This window comes from Phacochoerus africanus, chromosome 1 (genome assembly GCF_016906955.1).
Source record: "Phacochoerus africanus isolate WHEZ1 chromosome 1, ROS_Pafr_v1, whole genome shotgun sequence".
Lineage (NCBI taxonomy): Eukaryota > Metazoa > Chordata > Mammalia > Artiodactyla > Suidae > Phacochoerus > Phacochoerus africanus.
In genome coordinates, this window is record NC_062544.1 from 191,531,324 (window position 1) to 191,554,107 (window position 22,784).

The following is a 22,784-nucleotide window of genomic DNA, read 5'->3' on the forward strand; positions in this document are numbered from 1 at the left end:
ACAGGAGACTCCAGAAGTTGAGTTAATCTTCTGTTTTATGTAAAGTGCAGAAAGCAGCAAAACAGACATGACCTTTGAAAAACTGTTTATTAAATGGCATATAAACCCAAAAGAGAAAAGGCAAGTGATTTTTATAGATACCTAGAGATGTCTGAAGACCTAGATTCAGATGGTGATTCTAATAAACAAATTAAGAATGTAATTATAATAAGTCAATACATACTACATGAAATTCATAATAAATTATGATATTTATAGTAATTATTATTTTGTACAATGCTTTACAGTTTATGACCGTTTGAACTTTCACTGGTTTGAATTTCACAAGGATTGTTGAAATAGGAAAAGCAGGAATTACACTCACTTTTTGCTCATTTGAGACTTAGAGAAGTTAAATGTCTTGCCAAGGATCCTAAAGTTCCAAGTGACAAAGCCAGCACTAGAATCCAAAAGCCCAACTGACTGCCCCATCACTCTGAATGTTCTTACTCAGAAAAAAAATCAATAACCAAACCATCATTTAAAGCTGAGCTTCTCCCATCACATGAGTTTTGAGTAATAAAGCTTTACAGTCAGGGTAGGGAGGGTCAGAAGGTCATGAAATGTACCCCAAACTCTACCCTACTGCTGAATATTCTCTCTGCCAGTAGATTTGCTGGACTGGGGAGCAGGGCCAGTTTGCCTATTTAAACAGAGCCTGAGAAAATTGACATCAGTGCAAAAGCCTAATTCAAAAGCAATTAGAATTTCTTCTGCCAGCAGTTTCTAGTTAATATAGCTCAGTCACTCCTTGGCCTAAGATATTAGGAGACAGGCTGGACCACAAGGCTTAAGAAGGAAATCAGAAGCAGGGGTGTTGTGATAGAATCTGGAGTCCATAATGATGGAGGTTTTACCTTTACCCCAGAAAAAGCTTCTTAATTTAACAAATCCAGAAAATCGAAAATTTATTCCTTACAAATGTTTAATTTGATCCAGAATGACAACAATCTAATGTGTTTAATGCAAAACAAATTAAATGTACATCAAAATATCTACGTAACAGGTGAAACAGCTATACAATATTCCCTTGATACCCACAGGGGACTAGTTCCAGCTTCCCTGCTCCCAGCCTATACCAAAACCTGGATGCTCAAGCCCCTTATAAAAAGTGGCAAAGTCCAGTAGGCACCCCCACATCCAGGGCCTCAGCGTAGAAAATCAATCCGAGGGCCAACTGTGTTGCCATCCTAAGGTGAATTTATAGGTTAGATATTCACAAGGATATATACATGATATGACTTTGATCCAGAACTTTCAAGAACATCTATTCCTCCTCTCCATCTCCCACTCCCTTTCAATCCTGGGGACAAAACCTAGGGAGGAAAAAGTTTGGTTCCACTAAAAGACACAGATCTCAAGTGAAGAGACAAAAGGAATTTGGCACACCAATAAGTTAGTAAATTATTTGGTTTAAAAATACTCCTCTTTTTGGTGATTGTTGTACAACTATAAATGTAAAAGTTCATTTAAAAAAAGTAAAAAATAAGAAAAAATACTCCTCTTTTTATGAGAAGGTGACTGGTAACTAGTTCTTTTATCTCTTACCTACATTATCACCATCACACAATTAGGCAAGTTGCCCAGACCAAGACTTACTCAAAGGGTGTTCCACAGACTGGCAGCATCTGAGTACAAATTCTTGTGCCCACACTCTGCCTGCTGGTTAGAATCTCCAGGAGGGGGACCTAGGGGGTTCTTCTGCACATTAGAGTTGAGGAATACTGGTCTCGTCAATTCAAAGTGTGAACCAGTCTCTCATTAGGCAAGTTGTGTTATGACTGACTTTCTTTGCAATGGTAGTGTGTGAAAGTCCTGGGACAATGCTGCTAAGGGCAGGGCTTGCAATGACAAGCCACAGTGGAATGTGTGAATGACCACTGCTGACCTCCCCCAAGCTTGAAGCATCCCTTTCCTGAACCCTTCCTTATACCTTAAGACACCTCCTCTGTAAAGACACCCTTGACTGTCCCCTCCTCCGCACAGAACTAATCTCATTATGCTCCATGTGTCACACTCTGTGTGTCAAGATGCAGCTTGAACATATCTCCATTTCTGCACCTCTCCTTTTTCAGTGTGAGGTTTGGTTTATGTGCTGCTCCCCTGTTCACTCTTTGAGGGTAGGAGCTCATTTGAAGACATCTACGAAACCTGGCAGCTGGTGCACAGAGATGAATGGATGTGGAAACAGAATCAGGTCTGCCTCAAAGCAGCCAGGACAGGGGAGGTTTCTACATGTTGGTCTCCTTTGTGGCAGAGCTCATCACAGGCCTGTCCTCTCCCACCTTCTCCAGCCCCTTCCTGCCGTGGCCCACTTTCTTTCCCTGTAGTGGGGTCTCTGTAAGAGCTACCCCTCCACTTTGCCAGTTTTCTAATGCCACAGACTCAGGCAACAAGGCACCCTCGGAGCTGAGCCGGGTAGCCAGGAGGAGGTAGTGGCAGAACGCCCAGCACACAGTGTAGACTACAGGTGCACTAGTCACTTGGCAGAGGAGTCCCAGGCCCCAGAATAGAATGTACAAAAGCCTAAAAATGGCTTTAGTGAGAGCCTGACTCGCTCTGTAAGAGCCAAGTCCTTGCCCTCATTGTAGAAGCAACGAGATAAAACATAAGCCAACTCTGAAGGAATTTCAGTCTCTGGAAAACATGTATAATGACATAGATAAGGCCTTACTTGACAAGATCCATGAGCACACTGTGAAATGTAGGGATAGGCATGGACTTTAGTGGCTGAGGACTCGAGGGGGACAAACAGGTGGGAGGAAGAGGAGGACAATGAGGTGTATCTAACAGTCAGTATTCCCATTCTGAAATGTCTGATGACCCAGAGAAATAATAAGGGGCAGAGGCTGAAGACGAGAAAGAAAAGTAAGGAAAAATAAAAGTTAAGCATTTAAAAACACAGGTGGTCTTTAAAAGGCCCAAGTTGGAGTTTCCTGGTGGCTTAGTGTGTCATGAGACATGTTTCTACAATATTTTCTTAGCCTCTTTGTTGAAAACTCCAACTTGTCCTCCTTTACTTTACCCCATCTTCCTGCTTGGCAAACAGTTGCAGTGCTGGTAAATGACTTAAGCTTAAGAACAAAGACCTAAAGGCATAAGTTATTCATAGGGTCAGCTGAATGAGGACCTAATTCATTGGTCTAGGCATGCTGGACCTATGCAGGTTGGCACGCCCTTTGGACAGTATGATACGTCCTCTTAAGAATAAAGAAAGAGGAGCCTCATTGCCCCAAGGGGTTTTTGAGGGGTCATAAGCAGGATACGCATTAGCAAGAAGAACCGAGGTGCAAACCTAGGCGTCAGGTTGCTGCAGATAGGCATGCATGCCCTCTGCAGAAGCATAATGGTGATTCTCTAGATGCTATGCATAGATAGCTGAAGCCAAGCTTCCTCAAATGCTAATGATTGTTAAAAGCTTAAAGGTCAGAATAAAAGCTTAATCAACAACTGGCTATGTGACTTTTAAAATAACTTAAAAAAAACCTATATCCTGCATCTACAACCCCCTCCTCACTGGAAGTAATCCTCAAGAGCACAATAAAAGCAGTGTGGTTTCTTGAGGCTGCGCTCTTGGTCCCTGAGACCTTGAGTCCCCTGGTTCCCACCTTTACTTGAGATAAATGTCTCCTTGTCTTGTTTTATGTTAACTTTTTTCTTGAGTTTCACAGCACCCTTTCAGCTCCATCCCGCTGAGCTGGTCTTGGCATTAGTGGTTAAGGATCAGCATTGTCACCACTGTCAATGATTGAACCCATTCAATCCCTGGCCCCAGGACTTCCACAGTTCACTGGGAACAGCCAAAGAAAAAAGGGAAAAAAGCCCAAGTTTTTCATTAAAATACAATGTGAACCTGTCCTGATATTCCTAAAATACATGAAATGGAAGCAGTAAGATTCTGGCCAGCCCCTTAAATTTGACTTTGATTTGAACACAATAAATATATCCAAAGGTGTGGGAGAGTTACACTTGAGATTATCTTTCATAATCTCTTCTGGGAGGACTGGAAATTGAGGCTTATGAAGGTTGTCAAGTAGGTACAAAGTAAAGATTTTCATTTTGAAAACCATTCATCATAATACCTTGCTACACATGGAACATCAAGCCAACACTGAACATGTTTTCAATGCTTAATTCTTAAACTCCTTCAGCTCTGAAATTTCCTAGTGCAGAAACAGCAGAACCCAAGAAAAATGTTATCTTTTGTAACCTGGAGATGACCAGCTCTGCACAAGTGAAGGAGTCGCAGAAGTTTGTGTTTGATGGAGATGACATTGCTGCTCATAAGGCCAGAAAAGCCACCAACCTAAGTGTGCCCATGCCCCTAGCTCAGAAGCAGAACTGATTTAAATCTGCTTACGTTATCTGTGCCTTCACTATTTTTTTGTGTAAATATAGACTCGTGGAAATCAAATTTTACTATTAAGGATAGACACAGCAGCTAAGGATTTTTAGGAAAAATGCATTTAACTTAAAGACTCAGCTTCCAAGTTCTCTTTGTGGCTCAGCGGATTAAAAACCCGACATGTCTGTGAGGATGCGGGTTTGATCCCTGGCCTCGCTCGGTGGGTAAAAGATCCAGCATTGCCATAAGCCATGATATAGGTAGCAGATACAGCTCGGATCTGGTGTGGCTGTGGCTGTGGCCAGCAGCTGTAGCTCCGAGTTGACCCCTAGCCTGGGAACTTCTATATGCTGCAGGTGTGGCCCTAAAAAAAAAAAAAAAAAAAAAGATAAAATGAAGTCAAAATTAAAAAAAAAAGACTCAGCTTCCTTGTAGGTTTTGAATTATGTGACTCAGCAATTTATAAAAACATAAAGATAAGGTTATTAATAAAACTGTATTATCAAGTATTTTCCTCCTCTTTCACCTTATAACGGACAAATAAGATGACTATGCATATTTTCTTTCTGGTAATGCCTTGCTGAAAGTTGCTACTTTATCATTCTTTTATAATGTAAAATATATATAATCATCAAATTAATATGAATGAGAGAGTGAATGTTTGCATAGGCAAGAGTTTTTTATTTGAAGCTAGATATCCATCAACACAGGTCATAAGGATAATAAAAATGCATTTGTGTACTGTTTCATTTCCAGCACTTAGCACACTGCCTGCCATTCAGTATGAGTACAACACACACTTAGAAGTATGCTTGAAAAAGCAATACACTGGTGGTTCCCATGTATCTGAAACTATTTACCAAGGCATGCATTATCATGTCTCATAATGATGAAATTACTAAAACTAATTTTGCCTCAGCAAATACCCAAGAAAATAAAATCTAGAAAATGTCACAAGATTACAGATAAATGAAAATTGGAAAGGGCTAACATGGAATTATCTAGACACTCTAGTAAAAAAAAGTCACAAATCAGGGTGCAATTTCATCAAGTAAATCAGGTCCTCCAGAGAGTTAATCATAATTCAATCTAGTTCAACTGTCTTGCTGGTGTAGCTGAGAAATTAAGCCACATTAACATAATAAAAGTCAATTGAATATATACCACCTAGTTTATGTGCACATCTGTAGGGAAATCCCGGTAGTTGGTACTCACAGTTTCACACAGTACCATTAAAGACCCATCCCTGTGGAGCTTGTACAAGATCTCTCTTGATCTAATTCTCTCTCATCTAGACCTTAGCCCTTGTTTCCTCATACATTTTTCCCTCATCGAACCCCTTTCTTAACAGCTCAATTTTTACTAACTTAAACTAGAAGCCAATGAAGCTGTATAATTTTAAAACCTTAAGGGCCTATGCATACCGGTCCTTCAAAGAAGGCCACATGGCTTCTTTGAAAACTGAGGATATTGATACCCAGACAGCTGGGGTCTAAATCATCCAGTTACTGACATGTTTGGAGTATAGTCTCAGGTTCATTCACTACATCTCTAGAGAAAAAAGTTTCAGTTTATCTCAGAAAGTTTCTGTGACCCTAACCTTTCTTGCTCTTCCCCTTCATAGCAAAATTGCTTAACTCTGCACTTATTTGTGTTGTTTTATTTTTATTTTTTCTTTTTGGCCTCACACATAGCACGCAGAAGTTCCCAGGACAGGGATTGAACACTCACCACAGCAGTAACCCAAGCCACAGCAATGATGTCGGATCCTTACCTGCTATACCACCAGGGAACTCCTTTCTTGTTGTTTTAATTCTCTTCCCACTTTACTGTTCCATCTGCCTCCTAGTGCTATCGCTAGAGTACGCATATTTCAGTAGCATCGTTCTAAATCCTCACCATGTGCAATCTTTTCTGAATTGTCTGATGACCCAACCCCTGAGCTCTCTTTGACATGTCTGGCTTTCTAGGCTTTTGTTGCCTCTTTACACCCTTAGAATATGAGCATGTTAGATCTGAAAGGAAAACTACAGAGCAGATTTCCCAAACGAAATTCTATGGAACAAGTCTGCGGAGACAATTTCATATAGAGGACAAAGAGTAAAGGGTTTTGTGATCCTATAATCAATGACGCTTAAAATATGCTCCATATCAATTTTTCTCTCAGAGATTCACAATGCATATCAGCTTTTGAAAGACAGTGTTAAGTCCCAGTAGTAAAAGAGAAATGTATTAAACTCTATTTAGTAGTTCATCTTTTCATACCTACTAAATTTCCTTAAAATTGATTTGGGAATGCCTTGCCTAGTCCAGCCCCTGTGTTTTACAATTGAAACTGAATCTGCATTTGAATGGTCCTGCTCTATTTTGGGGCCAGAGCCAGGGCTCCAATCCAGCTCTGAGTCCCAGGCCAGGGCCTACTCTTTAAGCATTATTTTCCACCTGAAGGATCCAATCCTTTCTGGTTTTCAGCACACTGTATCCAATCCTTTGTCCCAGGATGGACTACAACATTCACACAGTGTATGCCTGGAGTGGGGGAGGTGAGATGGGTGGGTGCTTGATCTTATTATTTCAGCTTGATCAGTTATACATTCTATGCAACACCAAACACTGGGACACAGGCATGCAAAGCCATCCTAAGGATCTTTCTTAGGGGTTCCAGGGAATTAAAGGAACAAGTCCAGAGCAAAATGTCCTGGAAGTGATTTCAGCGTGAGACTCTCCAGATGGAGGGCCTGAGTCTCTAGGTGAAAGAGTTAGGTGAACCTGGCCCATTGCCCAAATTTGCGGGTATATGCACAAACTCTGTGTGCTTCCTTTTCATTTTCTCCAATTTTTCCTACTAGATTCTAGAGAACTCACTAGGCTAAGCATCAAGGTCTCCTCTCCATTTTTTTCTTGAGGGAGGGAGAGCTAGGCAGCAATAACGCAACAACACATGGGAGTTTTAAGAAAGTGGAAAAAACGCTTTGCATAAAGAAAGGTGGGCCAAGTGTTTGCACAAATGGCTTGCTCCCTTTGGAGTGGGCCTTTCCAGAAAAACTGTGAATCATTGTGAACAAATGATTTTCCCTTAAAGATATCCCATGCTCTGTGAAGCAAAGAGACAACGATGGGAAGAATTAAAGGACAAATGTCAGACAATATCACTGATGAGGGGCAGCCTATATATACTCTGCTACACAGATCGTTTTTATCCAACCAACCTCACAGGCCTACTTATAGTTCCCCAAAATGCTCATCCTTAACTTGATTTTGTTCATATTATACTCTTTTCTTCCCCCCAACTCCTTCCCCTAGCCTCCCAGCAATGCTATTTTGACCCTTTTTTAGAGGTACAGCTTTGATCTTAACCCTCGCAAGCTTAGAGCCCCTGTTAACTCCACTGCCCATTTGAAAATTACCCAGGTACTTACTGCTTCCTGACATCACTAGGTTTATGTTTCTATATTACTTTACTGGCCATGCAATTATGTCTTGTTTCCCCAAATATATTCTGAACCATTCAAGCATATGAAACATTTGGAACACTTCTACAAAATGAAAAATATTTTGTTAATTACACAAAATATTAAATGAGTGTTAACTATAGAACGTAGGTCATAAACGCTTGTCTTCAGGGGCCAGGGCAGCTCATGCAATCAAATTAAACAGTTGTAATACATCAGGGTGTGGGGAGGCTTGTGACAAACTGGAAAAACAATGCCCTGAATAAGGAAGAAGCTGTGGGGCTTCCCAGGTGATGGTGTGACATGGAAAGTCTGGTCCAGTGTTGTCAAATTATCTGATTGTTCAAGAAAAGAAGGAAATCCAGATTACCGTGTGACATATTTCGAATCTGAGACATTTCTAATGAAGATGTTAATGTTTAAGAAGCAGTATGGGCTTTTCCATGCCGATAGTGCTCTCACAAACATGGTGAACGTTCCTAAAACCTACCGGACTTTCTGTAAGAAGTGTGGCAAGCACCAAACCCACAAAGTGACACAGTACAAGAAGGGCAAGGATTCACTGTATGCCCAGGGAAAGCGGCATTATGACAGGAAGCAGAGTGGCTATGGTGGGCAGACTAAACCAATTTTCCAGAAAAAGGCTAAAACTACAAAGAAGATTGTGCTGAGGCTGGAATGCGTTGAGCCCAACTGCAGATCTAAGAGAATGCTGGCTATTAAGCGATGCAAGCATTTTGAGCTGGGAGGAGATAAAAAGAGAAAGGGCCAAGTGATCCAGTTCTGAGCTTCATACTTTTATTATGAAGACAATAAAATTTTGAGATTGTTTAAAAAAAAAAAAAAAAGAAGCAGTATGGGCCAAAAATAACATATGTATGTCAGTCTCTAGCTCTTAAGCACACTGAAAGTCAGATCACTTTTTTTCATACAGACATTACACATAATTGACCATATTCTATCCCCAAACCTGGAAAATAATAAACAAAACAAGGCATAAAATTAGAAATATTTGACCTTTTTGGTTTCATTTTACATTTTAAGTTATGGTGATACACAGAAGCAGTTAATTAGAAAGTGATGACAAGACGCAAACTATTACATTTCAGATGTATAAGCAGTGAGGTCCTGTGCAGGGAACTATATCCAATCACTTGTGACAGAATATGATAGAAAATAATATGAGAAAAAAATGTACGTATGTATGACTGGGTCACTATGTATAGCAGAAATGGACAGAACATTGTAAATCAACCTTAAAAAAAAAATTTTTAGGAGTTCTTGTTGTGGCGCAGTGGTTAAGGAATCTGACTAGGAACCATGAGGTCATGGGTTTGATCCCTGGCCTTGCTCAGTGGGTTAAGGACCTGGCGTTGCTGTGAGCTGTGGTGTAGGTTGCAGACTCGGCTAGGATACCGTGTTGCTGTGGCTCTGGTGTAGGCCGGTGACTACAGTTCTGATTAGACCCCTAGCCTGAGAACCTCCACATGCCGTGGGAAGCAAGCAGCCCTAGAAAAGACAAAAAAAAACAAAACAAAACAAAATTTTTTTAAAGAAAATGATGACAATGGACATGGAGAATCTGACCAGGTATTATGCAAGGACTACACAAGGTGTGCATCTGTTTCTTTTTAAAAATGATTTTCCCTTAAAGATATCCCATGCTCTTGGATTGGAAGAAATAAAATCGTTAAAATGATCATACTATCCAAAGCAATCTGTAGACTGAATGAAATGAAATCCCTATAAAAATACTCATAATATTTTTCACAGAGCTGGAATGAATAATCCTAAAGTTGATATGGAACCACAAATGATCCAGAATTGCCAAAGCAATCCTGAGGAAAAAGAACAAAGCTAAAGGCAGAACCTCCCAGATTTCAGATAATGTTACAAAGCTACAATAATCAAAACAATGTGGTATTAGCACAAAAGCAGACTTAAAACTCAATGGAACAGAAAAGCCCAAAAATAAACCCACACACCTAGAGTCAATTAATCTAAAACAAAGGAGGCAAGAATATAAGATATGACACCATAAAACTCCTAGAAGAGAATGTAAGCAAAACTTTCTTAGACATAAATCACAGCAATATTTTCTTATGTCAGTCTCCCAAGGCTGACAAAACAAAAAACAAACAAATGGGACCTAAGCAAATGTATAAGCTTTTGCACAGCAAAGGAAATCATCAAAAAAATGAAAAGAAAACCTACAGAATAAGAGAAAATGTTTGCAAATAGTACAACTGACAAAGGGTTAATATCTAAAATTCACAAATAGCTCATATAACTCAATATCAAAAACAAACAACTCAATCCAAAAAAATGGGCAGAAGATTTAAATAGATATTTCTCCAGAGAAGACATGCAGATGGCCAAAACAGGCACATGAAACGATGCTCAACATCATTAATTATGAGAGAAATGCAAATCAAACCACAATGTTATCACCTTACACCAGTCAGAATGGCCATCATCAAAAAGCCTACAAATAATAAATGCTGGAGAGGGTGTGGAGAAAAGGGAACCCTCTTACATTGTTGGTAGGAACGTAAATTGGTGCAACTGCTATGGAAAAGAGTATGGAGGTTCCTTAAAAAAACTAAAAATAGAGCTACCATATGTTCCAGCAATCCCACTCCTGGGTATATATCCAGAAAAGAGGAAAACTCAAATTTGAAAAGATACATGCACTTCATGGCAGCACTATATATAATAGCCAAGCTATAGAAACAACCTAAATGCCCATCTACAGATGATTGGTTTAAGAAGATGTGATATGTGTGTGTTTGTGTGTGTGTGTGTGATGGACGATTATTAAGCCATACAAAGAATGAAAGATTGTCATTTGCAGCAACATGGATGGACCCAGAGAATATCATACTAAATGAAGTGAGTGAGACACAGAAAGACAAATAAATAGAGGGTACTACTTACATATGGAATCTAAAAAGTAATACAAATGAATGTATATACAAAACAGAAACAGACTCAGCAAACTTATGTTACCAAAAATACACAGCAAACAAACTTATGGTTACCAAAGGGGAAAGGGAAGGGGGGAAGGGATAAATTAAGAGTATGGGCTTAACAGATACAAACTACTATACATAAAATAGGTAAGCAACAAGGATTTACTGTGTAACAGAGGAACTATATGCAATTTCTTGTAATAACCTATAATGGAAAATAATCTCAAAAATACATATATACAACTGAATCACTTTGCTGTACACCTGAAACTAACACAATGTTATAAATCAACTATACTTCAATTTAACCTTTTTTTTTTTTCTTTTTAGGGCTGTACCTGTGGCACATGGAAGTTCCAAGGCTAGAGGTTGAATCAGAACTGCAGCTACCAGCCTATGCCACAGCCACAGCAATGCCAGATCCAAGCCACCTCTGCAACCTATACCACAGCTTGCCCAATGCCGGATTGGGGCTAGTGGGGCTAGTGATTGAACCAGCATCCTTATGGATACTAGTCGGTTCTTAACCCACTGAGCCACAATGGGAACTCCACTATACTTCAATTTAAAATTTTATTTTCCTGGAGTTCCCATCGTGGCACAGTGGAAACAGATCCAACTAGGAACCATGAGGTTGTGGGTTCAATTCCTGGCCTCACTCAGTGGGTTAAGGATATGACATTGCTGTGAGCTGTGGTGTAGGTCACAGATGCAGCTTGGATCCCATGTTGCTGTGGCTGTGGTGTAGGCTGGCAGCTGTAGCTCCAATTGGACCCCTAGCCTGGGAACCTCCATATGCCGCAGGTGCAACCCTAAGAAGAAAAAATATAAATATATTTTCCTTTAAAAACACAGAGGTTTGCTTTTCTTGATTTGACTACAGTCTTGTTAGAGGTAATTATGGTCATTCTTGAGGTAATTATGGTCATTCACAAAAGAAATGGGGAATAAGGACTAATTTGTCTGAGATAATTAACTGGTTTAGAGAGAGAAGGTAAAGGAAAATATGTTAAAGAGACTATAATATATGATATGATATTTGATACGTGTTTGAAAGATGGTCCAAGCTGCCTAAATGCTCCCTTCTTCCTCACCACCACCCCAAACCCAAGTATATTAGGAAGTGGGCTATTTATAACTGGGTGTTATAATGATGGGTGCCCAGGTCTGTGCTAAGGGTCACTGGCCCTTCTCCTTGAAGCTGACAAATGTGTTAAATACTTGGTGATAACCCACAGGTGCTCTGGGCACATGAGGCCCTATAACTTTGGCAGGAGTGGAAGCTGACAGCCCTCACTCAAATTGAAAAACAAAGCAGCTTCCATACCATGTAAATGTCTTGGTCCTTGCAGAGAAGTAGGGAGTCACATGTGTGATCCAACTGACTGAAAATAACAAACTATTTTTTTTAATAATTGCTTTCAGAGATTTGGTTCACTCTTTTTCATACTCTTAGTGGAGGCAAATCCTCTTTCACTGAAGTTGGATTTGATTTCTGGAAAAGCCAAAGTTCCTCTAAATAACAAGGTATGTGATGAAGCTGAGGATCACATTTTGTTCATAAACAAGATGAGACTAGAGACCAATGTTCACGCACACCTCATGAAATGGCTTGCAATGAAATTTCTTTAGAAATGTTTTAGACAAGTTCTGAGTAATAGCAATGGCATCAAAATTAGATTAAAGTTTAGCAGGAGGTACTGGAGGATTAGGCACTTGCTAACAAGTCCCTATATTTTCTTTTGCAGGGCAGTATAGCAGATTGGAAAGACCAAGGGATCGAAATAGGAGACCAGGTGGAAATTCCTTCTTTGCTGCTTACTAGCTGTATGAGTTTTGCAAAAATATCTTACCTCTCAAGTATTTTTTTAATGAAAAAAATTTTTTTTTTTGGTATTTTTAGGGCCACACCTGAGGCAAATGGAAGTTCCCAGGCTAGGGGTCCAATCCAAGCTGTAGCCACCAGCCTACGCCAGAGGCACAGCAACACAGGATCTTAACCACATATGCAATCTACACCATGGCTCACAGCAAAGCCGGATCCTTAACCCACTGAACAAGGCCAGGGATCAAACCCACGTCCTCATGGATGCTAGACGGGTTCATTAACGGCTAGCCACAAGGGGAACTCCATTAAATGAAATTTTAACTGTAAGAATATACAGTGTAAGAGCAGGAATTACACTTGTTTACTACTCTTTTCCCAGAATAGAGCTGATACAAAGTATGTAGGGAATAAACAGACATTAAAGGAATGAACACAAATTCTAATGTCAACTAATTTCAAAGAAATTACAATTAACCAAGGTATCCATTTAAGCTGTTTAAATTAACAATCTTAAAAATATCAATTACAGGTGTTCCTGGAGTGGCTCAGTGGTAAGGAACCTGACTAGTATCCATGAAGACACAGGTTTGATCCCTGGCCTTGGCCTTGCTCAGTGGGTTAAGGATCCAGGCTTGCTGTGAGCTGTGTTATATAGGTCGCAGCTCAGATCCTATGTTGGTGTGGCTGTGGCGTAGGCTGTCAGCTGCAGCTCTGATTCGACCTCTAGCCTGGGAACTTCCATATGCCACAAGAGCAGCTCTAAAAAAATAAACAAACAAATAAATAAATAATAAAGTTATATAACTTTAGAAATAACTCCCTGTATATGTCATGCTGTCCCACCTCAGGGATTTGCACCTGCTATCTTTTCTTCCTGGAATGCCCTTCCTTCCACATCTGTGTGATGAGTTTCTTCTCATTCTTTCAGACTCAGCTTAGCCAGCACTTCTGCTGGGATCCTCTGCCTAAGCTCCCCAGACATACAGAGGCTTCCTCTGCTGGGTTCCCATAGCACCCACACATACCATGAACTTAGCAGGTTTTGTTGGAATTGTCTCCTTGCTTTTTCTAAACTAGAATGTGAGCACCTTAAGGTCTCAGCAGTGTCTGACACCTTCTGGGTGATCAATAAATTGCTCAAAGTATATCGGCACTTTAGAGAACAGACAATGAATTATTTTCCTCCATGAACAGAAAGAGGAAGGGGTGTAACAGAGCATAACACTATACATTAAGCATAATTTCAATGGTTACAGAACAATCCTAAGTAAACTTGGCTCTCTCAAATGCACTAAAAGCTCAGGAACCAATCTTTAGTGCAGAAACTTTAAGGATCACAGGTGTACAGAATATTAAAATGCTACCCATGGTTGCTTGCCACTCTCTGACATCTGAAAATGGAAAAAAAAAAAAAAAAAACCTAAGCAAAACACAAAAAAAAGGGAGAGAAGGGCAGAAGGCAATTTAACCAATGACAACACCCAAATGAAAGTCCAACTTTGTAAACAGTTTCAATTCTATGATTTGCCCTAAAATATGCTTTTATGGAGTTGGGAAATCACGTTACTGTTTTTAGAGTAATTGTAAACCACTTCCAAACAGGTTTATTCTGTAGACATAACCAAAAACAATGTTCTTTTCATCTAAGATATATCTCCACTTAAGTTTCAGAATGGTGCCATCTAGATAGGCTATGTAAGGAAATAAGACTGAGAAATTATTGGTTTGGGTCAGTAAGGGCTTTTGCGGCAATTAAGCCTCAAATCTGGCACTCCGTGTGTCTGGTAAAATACTGGCCCACTGTCTTGAAGAAAGCATAGCATATGCATTTAAATGGTACACTAATAGTCATAAAATTATTAGGCATCAATTTGTAAGTCAGCAAGATTAATATTCATTTGATGTGAGCCTCATTGGGAATCAGACAGAAAAAGCTACTTAATCTGTAAGTATCCAGATTTTAAAATATGTTTCCACACAGATGAACCAACCAACACAAATTTAAAGTTATCAGGGGAAGGGGAGTTTCTTTATCTTTTTATTCCCCTTAGTTTTATTTTATTTTGCTGTTTTAGGGCTGTACTCATGGCATATGGAAGTTCCCAGGCTAGGAGTCAAATCAGAGCTACAGAGGCAGCCTACACCACAGCCACAGCAACGCGGGATCCGAGCCACATCTTCGACCTACACCACAGCTCATGGAAACACCAAATCCTCAACCCATTGAGCATGGCCAGAAATCATACTCAAAAATGGGTACTACTCGGATTCGTTTCCAATGCGCCACAACGGGAACTCCCCCCTTTTAAAAAAAAAAGTACATATATATTTTTTTTAAATATATTTTTATTTTAAAATATTTATTTACTTATTTAATATATTGGGTAGTTATATTTTGATAATTATCATATATATTTATATATAAACCTATTTAGTACCTCAATAATATCCATAAGTAACCGCCACTCAGGTTTTTTAATCACAAGTTATAACAGAGATTTTGGCTATTTCCTGTCATAAGTGATACCTAAATATCAACATTGCCAAAGTCAAAACATTAGTTTTAGCAGACATCCTTGAAATCATTCCAGTGAAGACAAAATACAGGTTGAAATGCTGAAATGTAAAAGCCACTGTTATCTGGAAATATGTTTTGTGACTGATCTGTTGAGAGGTGCTCCAGGATGCAGAGCTGATGGGCTCAATTTCATCCTTAAGTTTCTCATTTCTCAGAAAAATTCAACACATTTGACCACCCCCTCCTGGTGGAGATTTTCATTGGTGTTTGATTTTTCTGACACTCTGTTTCTCCAGATTTCCTTTGTTCCCTTACTACTTTGTCTCCTTTGCTGACTCCACTTCTCCCCAACTCTAAAACTACTCTCTAATTCAATACTGTTTCCTTGGGGGATTTAATGTCTTTAGGGGATTTCAACTGCCACTGGCCTGCCAAAAAAATTTCTCCGTATTTCCCATATTTTCCTTTATGTAATTATTTGCCACATATTTTTGGCACAGGGTTGTAGCTCCAGGAAGGCTGAGAACCGTTTGTTTTGTGAATTGCTATAACCCCAGTGCCTGGCACTCAATGATTCTCAGTTAAACAGATGATAGAGGCCATGGTAAATTTGCTCTATTATGTGGTCAGCTGAAGACAGCTGCCTTTAATAATTTTAGAGGTCAAAGTCCTCTTTTCCATAGTTATAGGCCAGATTTCTGGGCCCAACATTTGCCATTTCAAATGTCAATCATTTGAGCAAATCCAAAGCTTTTGTTTAGGAAAGTATCAACTATGCTTCTTTACTACCTTCATATATGGCAGACAGCTCACTGTCAGGGCAGAATTCAAATAAAGCACTTCAATTTACAAAACAAAATATCATGTCACTGACTATACCTTAGGTACCTAAAGTCTAAGAAACTCCTTTCAGGTGACACATATTATTCTAAAATAAACTGATACTCGGCAGAGTCTGATAAAGATCTTCAACATAAGGCACTGATGGTCTAAAAGACATGTAATTTCTCCAGCTTTTATAGAGCACTAACTTCAAAGCCAGACTGCTTGAATTACCACTCTGGTTCTGAGAGTGGGATCTGGTAAAGTTATTTAACTCCTCTGTGCCTCAATTTCTTCATTTATAATATAGGAACAATAGCACTTACCTCACAGAGTTGTTACGAAGACTAAGTTAATATATTTGTATGAGTTCCCATCGTGGCACAGAGGAAACGAATCTGACTAGGAACCATGAGGTTATGGGTTCGATCCCTGGCCTCTGCTCAGCGGATTAAGGGTCCCGAGTTGCTGTGGCTGTGGTGTAGGCCAGCAGCTGTAACTCCAAATGGACCCCTAGACTGGGAACCTTCATATGCCAGGGGTGAGGCCCTAAAAAGCAAAAAAAAAAAATATATATATATATATATATATATATGTAAAATAGTTAGACAGTATGCGTTAGCTACAATGACGACCAATGACGATGATTCATATATCCGGTTAGAACATCAGCAAACTAAACCCATGGACTGCAAAAATTTCAACAAGAAGTGGTTTTTAGTTCCTGCAATGTACCAATCACTGCGATAAGAATTTCATATGCGCAATCACATTTAATCCACATAACAAACCATGAGGGAGGCACTATCATTATCCTACTTTTATAGATAAGGAAACTAAAGTTGTAAGTAACTTGCCTAATTAGTCTCATGAATAGTAAGTGTTAAAGCCACAATTTAAACCCAATGACAGTACAGACAAAGAAGGTCTACACCTGGAAATCCACACACCAGAGAGCAATAGTAGATCAACAAGAATAATGGTGTAGACAATGGCCAAAAGTCAGATTTGGACCAAATATATTTCTTACGTGACAGGTATTATTCCAAGTATTTTACATATTAACTATTGTGCAATAATAACGACAAACAATAAAGCTTTTGGCACATAGTCACATGCAGTCCTCATGATACATTTATAGGCTAAGTATATCGTGACCACTCAATAGATCAGGAAACAAATTCTTAGGTTAAATACACTCTTCAAGGTCACACAGGATAGCTCAAGCCTGGATTTGAGCACAGGTATCCCTGATCCCCAAATCCATGCTCTTAAACACCATGAAAATGGCCCCCCAAATTTAGTAAACATACTATCAGTATCATGAAGTTCAAAATAAGGATCTATAGTCAATTAAACATGGGACTCACTAAATATTCTCTCTTTGAGATTCAAAATATAGGCATTCCTGTCATGGCTCAGTGGCTAATGAATCTCTCTAGTATCCATGAGGACCTGAGTTCGATCCCTGGCCTTGTTCAGTGGGTTAAGGATCCGGCATCGCATGTTAGTCTGGTAGGAATTCTGAAATGTTGCACAATTTAAAAAGAAATCCTGATTAACTCTAACTCAGCATTTCCCAGTCTTATTTAACCACAGACACCTTTTCAGTGTGTAACACATACTAAAATCCTCCAAGAACTAAAATTTGTAAATACTACCCAAAACACTTCTTGCCTGCATGATGCTTTCTTAATGTGGATCACCTGATTGCACAGAAGATTCCAGAATGGAGGGGGTGGAGTGAGAAGGGGAGAAGGGGAGACTGAACAATCATAGTAAGAAGCTATGGAATATATTTGAAAGGGCAGCAGAGTACAGCAGACCTATTCACAGCCAGCCTCCCAGGCAGTCATATGTCTGTGCACCAGTCACTGAAGCTTGCTGAGCTTCTATTTTCCTTCTCTTTAAATGAGGATATTACTGCCATTTCACAGGTGGTTTTGTTCATTATTCAGCAAAAGGATCGACTATTATGCAGATACCTGTCAGTAATCTTATTCTACTGAAAGCAGATCATCTTTTCAAAGCAGAATTGATCCCTCTTGCTAAGAAAGTCAAGGAAGCAGGGGTAATTGCTGCTCTGGATTTGCTTCTATCTAACAGGGAAGAAAGGACAATGTCATGAAATGGAAGTTACTGAACCCTTAAGACAGAATGACCCTATCTTAGAATTGATGCATAAACTAGGAATAGTGAAATAAATATCTTGCATTTTAGAAAAGAAGACTTCCGAACAACAAAATAAAAGGTAATTTGAGTCCTAGGACAGGGACAATATTATGGGACAGGCAACACAGAAGATGGTCAGCCAAGTTAATTTCTCAGGGGCATTCATCAATTACCCATTCAGGACGAAAAGAGGATGATATCAAAAGAATGTGGGAATTTGCCAGTGATTTTTAAGGAGATGGCCTGTAGTTATAACAAACATTCAGCTAGACACAGGCACATGATTCATTACAAATTCAATATCAAGCATAAATCTGCAAAAATATTATGAGGAAGTTAGAAACCCAGAAAACAGCAAGGCTTGCAAAAAAAAAAAGTTGCAAGGGACAACAAAAAGCCATTTTGGGCTAAGGTCAGGGTCAGAAGCACATGAAAGCACTGGCCTGCCCTTTGTGGCAAATGGATAACCAAGAGGACTGAAAAAAGCAGAACCATGAATGCCTATTTCCTTTATCATGAATGATCTTCAAGTCCCCCCCTACCCAGAAAACCGTCAAAAACAAAAAACCTGAAGTAGTAAAAGGGAAACTATCTCTATGATAAATCAGAAAGCTTAATGATTTGGTGGGGAGCTTATACATAAAGAAATATCAACATAAGGAAAGAAACATACAAGGACATAAAAGAAAAAATGCTAGCAGAGTGTAAAGGAGATAAAACTTCAGGTTGACTGGGGAAAAAAAAGGAAGTTTTCACAAGAAGTGACTTTTGAATAGGTGTTGAAAGACATTTGGGATGTTGGCTAAAGTAAGAGGGTGGGAGGCAGAGGTGACCACAGGAAGAAATATTTCATGATTGTGGTGGGAACACTGTGAGGCTAGATTCAGCAAAGTGGTAACAGGATCAGGGAACTTAATACCTTAATTCTGCCACTATCCTAAGGAACAGGAATTCTGCCTGGGGGTTATGGGCCAGGGGTGGGTCACTGCAGGGTTAACAGTCAAATTTGAGCAGAACAGGGAGCAAAGGGATCATTCCATAACTTTGGGTTGATTATGCGGATCAATGCAAGTTCAATAAACACGGGCTGAGCATATGTCTCAATTTGTCCAGGAATAGTTCTGGTTTAAAATGGTTGTCCTGGCATGATTATTAATAGCATCCTTTATTACTCTTAAAAATGTCATGGTTTTGAAGTTCCTGCTACAGTTCAGTGGGTTAAGGATCCAGCATTGGTTCCAGCTGCAGCTCAGATTCAATCCCTGGCTCAAGAACTTTCATATGCCATGGGTACAGCTACAAGAAAAAAAAAAAAAAAGTCATGGTTTGGACAATAAATTATGTGGCTATCTAGGTATATGTAACTTGGGGACTATCTATATTTAATAGCAATAGTAATAAATACATATTTAAATAGTTATCAACCATAGAGAGGAGAGCTTCCCAACAGGCAGGCCGCTAATGCGTTACGGATGGGCTATAAGATACTGATGCTTAGGTATTTTATAGAGGTAAAAACTTAAAATCATTTTTTACAGCTATTCAAGATTTATTAGAATTGGCATTCCCGTTGAGAATCATTTGTATAATTCTTTTTATAAATGTTGTGAATTGTCATTCGAGCACTTACAGATTCCCCTGGTATTTCCACAACTTTCCACTGGCATACTTAAAAAATGTTATCAAGTCTCTGACATGAAAAAAGACTGGGAAATGCCAGTGAGGATAAATTTAATGGTGGGATCTCAAAACGGTCAGGATACAGTGTACTTATGATAAAGTTATTATAAGCAGTCCCACATGCATGACTGCAGTTATGAGGGGTCTATCAGAAAGAGAGACAAAAGGGACCAAAATGGGCAAATCCATCATGGAGGATCTTGTTTTCAGATCACCCAGGCCCAGCAGGGAGAATGTGAAATTAAGAGGAATTTTTATTCGAGTCGTGTTTTCCCACTCGAACTAATCATGTGACCAATTCTTCTCTCACTCCACATACATTATTCCCACTACTCCCACCACCACCTGCTCACAGACCTCTCCCAAATCTGTATCTTGAGTCCCCCTGCCTCTCCGCATTTTCCGGGCGCTAGCTTGTATATGCAAACTATTTGTGAACAGCTTTCAACTAGTTCCACAGACACTTCAAAGCAAGGTCCCAAACTCTGTTAGCTTCACCCTCAGATCTGCTCCTTTTTCTTTCTTTTTTCTTTTTTTTTTTGTCTTTTTGCCATTTCTTGGGCCGCTTCTGCGGCATATGGAGGTTCCCGGGCTAGGGGTCGAATCGGAGCTGTAGCTGCCAGCCTATGGCCAGAGCCACAGCCACATCGGATCCCAGCAGCGTCTGCGACCTACACCACAGCTCACGGCAAGCCAGAACCTTGACCCACTGAGCAAGGGCAGGGACCGAACCTGCAACCTCATGGTTCCTAGTCGGATTCGTTAACCACTGCGTCACGATGGGAACTCCCTGCTCCTTTTTCTAATCAGGGTCTTCATCACCACTCACCCAGTTACTCCACAGTGTGTCCCAGGAGTCATCTTTGACTCCTTTCTCTTCTTCACTGTGTATTATCCCCTCCATCAGCAACTATGGTCAGCCTCACTCCAAACCAATCCCATTTTATTAGTTCAGGCTCTCACCTCTCGCCTGGATAATTGCTTCCCAAGTGGTCTTTTGCCCTCATTGCTTTCTTAAACTTTGGTCCCAGTCTCTATCCTGCCACTGAGAAAGACTCTTCTCACACACAGATCTGACCATGCAATTTCCTTGCTAAAAATCTTTCAGTGGCTCCTCTCCTAGTCCATAGAGCCCTTCATTATCTGGCCTGTGCTTCCTTTCTACCTCATCTCTCTGACTTCTGAGTTTTATGCTCCAACCACTCTGAAGCACTTTTTGTGCCTCAGTTGTACCATTCTCTCCCAATGGAACATTCCCTTTGGCTGGAAGGCCTTTTGCACCCTTTCCCCCCCCCCCCTCCTCTTCCCCATCTCTTTCAGTCAGCTAGATCTTATCGAAAATCAACCTAGTACAATGGTTAAGCCATTGAGCTCACAGTCAGTCAGGCTGGAGTTGTATTGTGACTTCATCTCCTATAAGCTCTGTTATCATAAGCAAGTTACTTTCTTTACATTTCGGTTTTCTCCTTTGTAAGATAAGGAAGAACACCCACCTCAAAGAATTATAGTGTGGAGTACATGAATCATATGCAATGCACATAGCACAGTATCTGGCAGAGTAAATGCTCAGTATGTGCTTAATAGATTTTTTTTTAACTGTAAATGTTCAAGCTTGATAATTAAGACTAGATATCAGTGTGAAAGGGAAACAGTTCCTGATGCCCAGTTCTACATTAGATCTCATTTTTAAGGCTCCTATAGCAACCCACAAGCATCTCTGAGATAACGTCGTCTACAATTCAAGTGTATACTCTGTGACTGCCAGCAGATTTATCTCCCTTTGCTGGACCGTAAACTCTGCAAGATTAGGTATGGGTCTTATTCTGTTTCACCAACTCCTAGCATTGGTGTTCAGTTAATATTCATTAAATTAATGAATTCCCAGAGTTCCTGTCGAGGCGCAGCAGAATGGAATCCAACTAGGAACCATGAGGTTGCGGGTTCAATCCCTGGCCTCGCTCAGTGGGTTAAGGATCCGGTATTGCCATGAGCTGTGGTGTAGGTCACAGACAAGGCTCAGATTTGGCATTCCGGTGGCTCTGGCGTAGGCCGGCAGCTATAGCTCTGATTTGACCCTTAGCCTGGGACCTTCCATATGCCGCGAGTGTGGCCCTAAAAAAGGACAAAAGACCAAAAAAAAAAAAAAATTTCTGAACTTTAATTTGATTACAGTAGGCTTTTAATTTTATTTTGTAAACACCAAAAGATGGATTGTTCAAATTTCTTAATGTGATATAGATTAGGTAGGGAATATGGTTAGGTTTGCCACTTGAAATTTAATTACATGTCTTAATTCTTTTTTTTTTTTTCCTTGGCTTTTTAGGGCTGCACCTGCTGCATATGGAGATTCCTAGGCTAGGGATGGAATTGGAGCTACAGCTGCCAGCCTGCACCACAGGCAGAGCAATGCCAGATCCAAGCCGTGTTTGCAACCCTCGACCCACGACCCACACCACAGCTCACAGCAATGCCGTATCCTTAACCCACTGAGCAAGGCCAGGGATCAAACCTGCAACCTCAAGGTTCCTAGTAGGATTCATTTCCACTGCACCACAATGGGAACTCCATGTCTTAATTCTTTATAAACATAAATGAAGGAGGAAATAAGTGGCAGACAGTTCCTGTATAGTTTCATTTGGCAGTAAGAGTACATACATGCTCACTAATTTAAAAGAGGTAATTGTGCATTAATAGAATGATCATTAGACTTTCACAACTCACAAAAATGTTTTTATAACAAGCTCAAGCCACATGTTAGAAATAGGATGTACCAGTAAAATAAAGTAATAATGATGGCATTTCTGTGCTCAGGGCTATATCTGTAGAGTTCTAGGAAAAATAAAAAGAAGAACTATAAATTAGGCATTGTCTTACACACTTGTAGCTGATTCAGTCTGACTTTGACGTTTGACTGGATCTACCAGCAGGTACTGTCTACAAAGACCAATTCATATTG

The 22,784-nt window shown here is 39.9% G+C and overlaps 2 protein-coding genes across 2 annotated transcripts in view; one reads left to right on the forward strand and one right to left on the reverse strand.

The window, feature by feature from the left end:
* Positions 1-22,784, reverse strand: part of NCEH1 (neutral cholesterol ester hydrolase 1) — a 58,659-nt gene that overhangs the window by 31,159 nt on the left and 4,716 nt on the right. The gene's annotated exons all lie outside the window — the stretch shown is intronic.
* On the forward strand, positions 8,287-8,684 carry LOC125130813 (60S ribosomal protein L36a-like). The gene has a single exon (XM_047786628.1). The coding sequence runs from the start codon at positions 8,303-8,305 to the stop codon at positions 8,621-8,623; it is 321 nt and encodes a 106-aa protein (XP_047642584.1). The 5' UTR covers positions 8,287-8,302; the 3' UTR covers positions 8,624-8,684.

What these genes read in the sequence shown, in the direction of transcription:
- LOC125130813 (XM_047786628.1), top strand. Translation starts at nt 8,303, where the DNA reads ATGGTGAACGTTCCTAAAACCTACCGGACTTTCTGTAAGAAGTGTGGC.